The 8213-nt window shown below is 53.6% G+C and overlaps 2 protein-coding genes across 2 annotated transcripts; one reads left to right on the top strand and one right to left on the bottom strand.

Annotated features, from left to right (window-relative positions):
* Window positions 1–3273: 3273 nt before the first annotated feature.
* Window positions 3274–3585, top strand: UCRPA7_7472 (putative an1-type zinc finger protein; the record flags this gene model as incomplete). The annotated part of the gene is made up of 1 exon (XM_007919997.1): window positions 3274–3585. The coding sequence occupies one exon, from the start codon at window positions 3274–3276 to the stop codon at window positions 3583–3585; it is 312 nt and encodes a 103-aa protein (XP_007918188.1).
* A 782-nt stretch (window positions 3586–4367) lies between these two features.
* Window positions 4368–5802, bottom strand: UCRPA7_7471 (putative dna repair protein ntg1 protein; the record flags this gene model as incomplete). Its single annotated transcript, XM_007920004.1, has 2 exons — window positions 4368–4950; window positions 5036–5802. The coding sequence occupies 2 exons, from the start codon at window positions 5800–5802 to the stop codon at window positions 4368–4370; spliced, it is 1350 nt and encodes a 449-aa protein (XP_007918195.1).
* Between the last annotated feature and the right edge of the window lie 2411 nt (window positions 5803–8213).

Here is an 8213-nt window from a genome sequence, read left to right as displayed (position 1 = left end):
CTCAAGGGTTCACGATATCGATGTTGATGCGGCACCGTCATTGTCTTTGTCATGGGATTACTACCTGCCTGGCTTGACGCCTTCCATGTACCATCTCGCACGTGTCCAGGTCATCAGCGTCTCAGTGTGCAACTTACTTTAGCCGTCATTGGCGCCGCTAAACAAAATCACAAATCACTTGCAGCCTGAGACTGGGTCTGGCCTTTTGTAGTCGTTCTCAAGGGTCTGGTGAACGAGCGATCACCCGAACTACTTATTCTTTGTCTCTACAGTAAGTACGTGGCAGGCGGTGGTCCAGAAACAGGGACCCCCGCCGACTAAGCCAGGCCAACAAACGGGCCTGCAGGAATGTGATGTGCAACAGGCAGCTCGGCAGGCTGGCGCTGCACAACGTGTTCATGTGAGATTAGCCTGTCTGTCTGTCTATCCGTTTGCAGCGCATTCGGCGCATACTGTGCCCTGTGGATTGTGCATCCTGTACTGTATACAGCAAGTGCGCAGCAGAAGCTGCTTGGAGCCTTGTGGCACTCTGACTACTTTGAGACTGTTCCATCTACTATTACGGACCTGTCCAGTCGCAGCTGTGGTTTTCCAAGAGAGGAACAGAAGGATGGGGCATCGATGCAGGAAGAGGCGGCCAGAGGCTTTGCCTGGATTTAGTAACCCAAACTCAATGGAGTACGGTAGTCCAAACAAATACCGGCTCCCCTGATGTATCGTGTTCTTTGACGATGAGCAGGGTCCAGACTTCCATTTTCGATATCGGAGACAAAGAGAGTGCGGTAGCCCCCGCGATCACAGTCCAGGTCAGAGGCTGGGCCGGAACGAAGCAATGCTAGCCGCTAGCAGGGTCACCACGCACATGCCGCTCGGCTAACGTTGATGAATCCGGATTTCTTCCGGTTCGTGTTCTCAACACGGGTCTTTTGGTCAATGCCATGCCGGGATGTGGTACCTCCGTTTGGGTCTACTGTACCATGTGAAAGGCCTGGGGCAATTGTAAAAGCAAGGTTTATGGCAATTGATACGGGTAATGCCTGGATCGCCCGGTATCGTGGAGTGCAGCATCTTATCTAAGTGCCGATAGATAGACAGATAGGCAGATACTGTAGGCTTGATGGTCAGCTTAGACAGCGTAGTCTATGACTAATGCCTGGCGATCCGGGAGGGAGCACCTGAGTAAGTGGACAGCCACCACCCTGTCCTGCGTAAGGATTACGTTAGAATCAGCAAGTCGAGTCGTCCGCTCAGTCCGGTAACGTTAGGCCATCCAGACAACGAGGCTGTACATCCATCCGTCTGTTGTTGGGCCCGTGTCTGTCAGGTAAGCAACGGCAGATCCGGGATGGCTCTTAAATATCAGGAGCCGGGCATAGGACGGGAGAAGTTCATGATTTGAAGGTCTATGTAGTGCTCTCAACGCCGTAGATATTGAGAAGTGATCTTGCCGTCGGTATAGCTAGTTGTACAATACCCACCGTGCTTGTAGACATCCGGTAGGTGCCGTGCCGTTGGCAATGGAACGAAGCCAAGTGGTCCCTTGGGTCCCTTGGGTCCCTCGGCTCCCTTGGTACAGTAGAGGAGCACCCGGGGGTACGATCCGGACAGCAAGACACAACACGACCGATCCGGTAGGCAAGTCGCAGAATACAGCATATGCTGTACGACCAGTCGCGGTGCCACCTACGAAGATGGCGACCCGGAGGTGCGACGGCCGCTGGAGAAGGAGCAGCCTCTATCTGGTCATGGCAACCTCTCATCCGTCAAGGGCAATGAGGTGGTTCAATAGTGTCCCGAGACAAGCCACGTTGGCTGGTGCTGGTGCCGCCTTGCCGACTGCGGTAGGTCAAGAGAGTGATCCCCTTCCCAGCTGCAAAGGCCAACATCGATCGTACACACCTGGGTACTGTACTTACCTACTTACCTACATGTCCCTACCTACCTCCCCTGGTACAGAGGTACAGAGTGAAATGCAGTTGAGTACGTACGGCGCCTGCAGCCTCGAACACCAGGGAAACTCCAGACGCCGCGGACAGGGGACAGGCTGGTGCAGTAGCGGGTCTCCGGGGGGTGGCCTCGTACGCAGTAGCGAGCAGATAGCGGCAGAGGTCCCTGCAGTGTCGCAGGGTCGCGGTGATATTTGATGCTTGATACGTAGAGGTATCACGTACCGGTATACCGCCTGCAGCGCCCTGTTTCCGGCAGGTTACCTTGGCTGAGGAGGAGGTATTTATTTATTAGAGGTGCATGCTGCCCTCCGTGTCTCAATGCTCCCTTTCCTTTTACTTTTGTCTTTACCTTCGCAATCTGCCGCATTTTCGCCCGAGCTGTCGCCGTTCCGTCATAGACTGAGTTGTGTTCGTTTGGAGAGAGCGCATTTCTAAGCTTTTGGGAGGTCTCTCTCCGTATCTGACTGTTGACCGTTTCCAAGGTTGCCGTCGCCATCCCGTCTAACATTATTGGAACTTTACCTAAATTCAAGTGCCACCAATTAAGCGGCAGCGATTGTGGGTTCTTATTTCAAGGTTAAGAGATACGGAGGATTGACACTGCACTGCAGCATTGCACTGGGGCCTACGTTATTAGCAGCAGGACGGTCACGCTACAAGGCAAGATTGGCAGCTTATCCACTGTCTCCACCGCCTCCGTCGCCATCCCGAAAGCGGAGCCTTGTCCCTTCTGCCTCGTCGTCATCCAGCCAGCGCCAGCCAGCGCCAGCCAGCGCATTCAAAGCCTGCTCGCCTGCCCGCCCAGCGCCTGATTAGCCTGCCTGCGAGCAGCTTAGAGTACCTACTGTACCTAATCCGCCGTAGCCTGCCGTGCCCCAGAAGCGGTTGCTCTCGCTCTCAGTGTCGACCTCATTTCGCCCCAACCATCCGCATCCCGGACGGACCCTTTGACTTGACTGATTCATTCATTCATACGACATTGGTCATTTCCAGCACGTTCTCCCGCTAACTTAGCCAACTTCCCTTTCTCAGAGCAGATCCCACCACGTGAGTGTCCATGACTCCCTTATCCATCTCCTCTCTTCCTCTTCCTTCCCGAGCCTCACTTTCTCGTTTCCTTTCTTCCATCATCATCACACACACGCGCCCCCAGTCTCATCACACGACGTCTCACTGACCGACCTCACAAAGGCACCTCCTCCTCTCGCCTATCTCTCTGCCAACGTCCTCTCCTCTCTCTCACCAACACCCAGAGGACAACTCACCCTTCGTTTGCCGCCCTCACATCCGAGTCATCCACCGTCTCTTATCATCTACACCGGAAATGGCTCCCCGAAGAATCAAGTGCTCCTTCAAAGAATGCAAGGATGCAGCGCAAAGGATAGTGGGCGATTGTGCCTTCTGCGAAGGCCACTACTGCGGCAAGCACCGTCTATTAGAGGACCACAAGTGCGAGGGTCTTGAGAACGTAAGTGTCCCCGGCCGCCAATGGTGGCTCGTCGGCCTCTTTGGCCTTCTTGACAGTGAGGAGTACATGGCTGACTTTCTTGACGACAAACAGTGCAAGAAGGAAGCTCACGAGCAGAACGCGGCACAGCTCGAGGCAGAGCGCACTCACGTCATCAGGGGCGTCTAAGCCGACCCGCGGCATCCCCCGAGCTAGTCATGGCTCCGCACATCACATCGTCACTCCGGCTTCCCGGCAGCGACTTCACTACTACCTCGGCCACCACCTTCCCCCTCTACTTCTTGCAGCAGCAACTACGGACAGATCGGATTATCTAGTGTTTTACCCCCAGAGGGGCCCCTTGTTGGCCTCCTATGTATTTGTTAATTACGCATGGCGTCGGGGGAACTTTTGATGGGCCTTGCCCGGGTGTCGGCCGAAGGCCGGCCGGCATGGTTGGATCATAGCGCGGCCTGCCTGAGCATTCTCCCTGAATGATATTTTCTGGCGCCTCTTTTCTATATTCTGTTTGTCGACGACAGCCGTGGTTATAATTTGCAGCTTATTTCTGAAACGAGTCAATCCGAGATACCTGACGGCTATTTACGTCAGGCAATACGAACAAACACTGATGGACCGTGCCTTGGCTTGGTCCTGCCCACCTTCTTGTGAATGCCGTCTTATCTCCGATATCGTATCTGGTGATCGTTTGCGAATCTCCCTTGTACTTGCAAAGGATACGCCTTCAAAAGGACACATTTTGAGTTTCTTAACGAATACGGGGTATGTATTGCTACTATTAGTTTGGAGCGGAACCTTGCGGTGCCTGTCGTATGCCAACTTGGCAACATTGAAAAAGCATGGCATTCCAGGTCTCCAATTCTCCTTGAGATCGACATCCCGAGCCATCCCTTGTACCTGATGATCTGTAGCACCTTCAAACACGAAAGCTAGAGAGCCCTTTCAGATGCCTACGCCACTGTCTCACTTTTGATGACTCGCCTGCGACTTTTCGCCGGCTCCTTGTCATCCAAGACACTCGGCACGACCTCCTCGTTCACCACGACGTCTCTCAGCGCCGTCTCCTGCATTACGTCCTCCGTCTTGACGACCGTCCCATCATCCTCGACCTTGGTGCGCTCCTCCCTGACCCTGCGGCCCTCGAGGACCTTCTTACGCTCAGCGGACCGGCACAGCCCGCGCAGGCCGAGCTCACAGTCGCCGCACCGACGGCCGACAGGCAGACACACCTTCTGGCCGAAGCCGACAAGCAGCCAGTTGATCTCCTTCCAGCGGTCGCGCGGCAGCCATGATTGCAACGCCAGCCGCGTCTCCTCGGGCGTCTTGGTCGCATTCCACCCCCAGAGGTTGGTGATGCGGTGCACGTGCACGTCGACGCCGATGCCCTCCACCGTGTTCCACCCGTTCTCGGCCCCCATGCACAGGTAGGCCATCTTGGGCCCCACGCCCGGCAGCGACGTCAGGCCCTCGATGGTCGGGGGAATGTCGCCGCCGAACTTGTCTCGTAGGATCTCGGCCGCTTGCTTGAGATATCTGCCGTAGAGGATACGCAGTTAGTTCTTGTACTCGTCATACGTCGTAAATCGCAAAATGTAGAACCACACGCAGGTGCACCTACTTCGTCTTGTTATTGTGAAAGCCCACCTGCCAGATCATCTCATTCAGCTTCGCCGGGTCCACCGCAAGCATGTTCTCGAGGTTCAGCCCGGGCGGCGCGCCCTCCTTGTACGGCGGCATCTCGGCCTGCATGCGCGCCATCGCCACCGCGTTGACCGTGTCCTTGGTCTGGCTCGACAGCATCAGCGCCACGAGCGTGTGGAAGCGCCGGTCGCGCGCCGACGCCCCCGGCTGCGCGAGCCGCTCGCACCCCATCGTGTCGACCGCCGCGTTCGCCGCAGGCCCTGTCAGCCGCATCGCCTTCACCAGCGCGTACATCTCCTCCCAGTCCGACGGCGGCGCGGTCGTCGTCGCGCCCGTCGAGGGGTCCGTCGTGGTGCGCGCCGGCTTGCGCACCTTGCGCGGCTTGGGCGGGGAGCGGACGTCTGCGAGCGAGGAGGTCGTAGATGTGGTCTCGGTCTCGGTCTTGATCTTGATCCTGGGGGAGGCAGCGGATGCGTCGGGTTTCACGATGGTCGTTGTGCGCTTGCGCTTCCGCGTCCGCCCGTTGGGCGGTGGCGAAGGGGTGGCATTTGACTTGATTGCGTCCTCGATGTCAGAGCCGAAGGTGATGTCGGACGTCTCATCATCGTCTTTGGATGATGCTGAAGATTCCCGGTAGGCGAAGCGGGAGAGCGAGGAGCGCGTCGAGCGCCGGAGAACAGGCTCAGAATGTGGTGTGGTGCCAAAGAGCTTCGCCGTCTCCTGAGAGAGGCGCGAGGACCGCATTGTCTCGTCTAGTGTAACAATTGATGGTTCTGGGCCGATGAACAATGTTTTCTAAGTGCTGTCGGCCCTTCGCCTCGTCGCTGTGATCTTCTTGATTTGCAGCTGAATCTATGTGCTCGTGGCTGGGAGTGACTGAGCTCCTATCATGTCCGCAATTTGGAGCTGAAATGGGTCGATTCTGATTCGACAAGGGAGCCTCAGGGGTAGCGTAGCCGACCCGGAATGCTGGGACCCCTGCTACCCGCTAGTGGACGGGTACCTGTGGGGTGCGGGGGCTTGAGTTCATCGGGGACCACCTCCCTCAACTCCAACAAGTTATCTACTCCTCTACCATGGTAATGAATATGAGTACGGCAAGAGTGTCATTACCTCCTCAATCAGAGAGTACTTCCTTTATAGAAGTTGATAGAACTATAGTGATAAATTAGAACCTTTAAGATCTTGATGAGTGTTATGACTCTTAATATAGAGTATCTTGACTTTTTAATACTCAATGTCTATTACCCTGGACGAAACAGTATATCATGAGGCAAGGACAGGCTTGTAGTCCCCTGTACTAGAAAAGATCCTAGAACCTTTGTGTTCATGACAGAACTCATGTTAAACATTCCTACTCCTAAATCTTAGAAAATCAGCTATATATTTCAACGGAAGCGTCAAGCCGCACGTTCCGAATAAGACTGCGTTTGAGAGAAATGAATGATGTCGTGATGCCTGTGCGATTAATATGGGAGAACAAACGAAAGTGGAATTTTTCATTTATGAAAAAAAAGAAAAAAAATTGAGAGCTGTGAGGCTCGAATCCAACAGAAGTTGGTAATGGTTTTGTGGTTTGAGAAATTGTCCATGTACCGTATGGTAGGTAACTTGACTGTTTTCCTTTGCTTTCTTGAGTGGAAAAATTTGGGCCTTGTTTTGGTATATGAAGGGATCACTAGGTGCATACTGTCTAGGCATCCCGAGCATCATCTGCATAGGTGACACGGTCAACACAGAAGAGCTTCGGCGCCATTCCTCCATCGAGTGCCCTTGTCCTCACCGCCAACTGTCTTACACATCTCTTCCAGACCATTCCGTGCACCTGTCACGCATTGATCTTATTTCTCCGAGTAATAGTTGTCATAAGAGATCAGTCACGGATGTTCTATACCGAGAACAAGGTATCCTCTTATAAGCTTTCTTAATTATTGCAACCTGATCCGCCGAGCGTACCTTCCTTTCCTCTCTCTTCAAGCTTCCTGTTTACATTACACCTTCCCCTTTTTACATCATTCCTACTTCCTGTTTATGCCTCGTCTCAGTACCATTTTATTCCCTCCACGTTGATTAAGGCTTCACCCGACAACCTGGTATTTGGTCATTGCGTCCTAAACATGCCTTATCGGCTGCATGAACTCAGGTAAACATTCGAATTTATGACAACACGGTCCAGCTTATTTCTCACCTAGGAGATGAGTAACGTTGTTTACTTTGTCACTGAATGTGTAACGCGCTCCCTTCCTCCACATCCACCCCCCACGCCCACTATCAAGGATAACTCCCCATTGATTTTCCCACGGGATCTCGACACCACCTGCTCTTTGATGAAGCTCGTCCATAGCCAGGTAAGTATACTCATACGCGTTTAAAGGTATAGAATCACGGACTAAAATTTTTAGATCTCCCCCAGCCTGATCTCGATACGATGCCGTCAGGATGGAGTGGAGTATGGGAGTCTAAGCAGCCCCTTGTAAGTTGATATCCATTACTCTAATATTCCTTTGCACTGGAAGAGCTAAAACAAACAGGCCCTTCCATTCCTGACCACGCCCCGCAAGATCTGCTTCAACTGCTTGCGACGCTACGCTGATCATCCAGAGATTGTCTGCCAGTATGACGACGACGACAGGGCTTGCAATAATTGCCTACCGTTGGGACTATCCCGATGCGACAAAGTCAAAGTAAGCAATGAATCACCTGCCATGGCGCCTATTAGGCGTCTACAAGAGATCGCCGGTGAGGTTGCGCATCTTCAGGCTACGGATCGATTGCCGACGCCCGAGATGATGCGCCATCCAGAAGACCAGAAAGATGCCGCCATTCAGATTGTCCTCCTGAGTGCTTCACTGCAGAAACGGCATGAGAATACTACGCCAGCGAGGCAGCTCACTGAGGTACCTGCGAATAGTGGTTTGTACAGCTTCCAACCTCGTCCGAGACAGTCTGTTACAGCAGACACGCCATTGAGACAAAGATTAGGTCACAACTCCGTCACGGAGCAGTCAAGGCTCATAGCTGCATTCACGGAACTTGCTGTTGCAAACACCAAGAACCGAGAGTTGGAAGCGTCTCTGGAAAACGCAAACGCAGAAATATATGAACTTCGAAGTGCTCTGGAACAGGCGAATTTGGAGGCAAAAGTGCTCAAGACA

Source organism: Phaeoacremonium minimum (genome assembly GCF_000392275.1).
Source record: "Phaeoacremonium minimum UCRPA7 unplaced genomic scaffold PA7_03_scaffold_533, whole genome shotgun sequence".
NCBI classification, from domain to species: Eukaryota; Fungi; Ascomycota; class Sordariomycetes; order Togniniales; family Togniniaceae; genus Phaeoacremonium; species Phaeoacremonium minimum.
The sequence above is the reverse complement of the archived record's forward strand: the minus strand, read 5'-3'. Positions and strand labels throughout refer to the sequence as shown.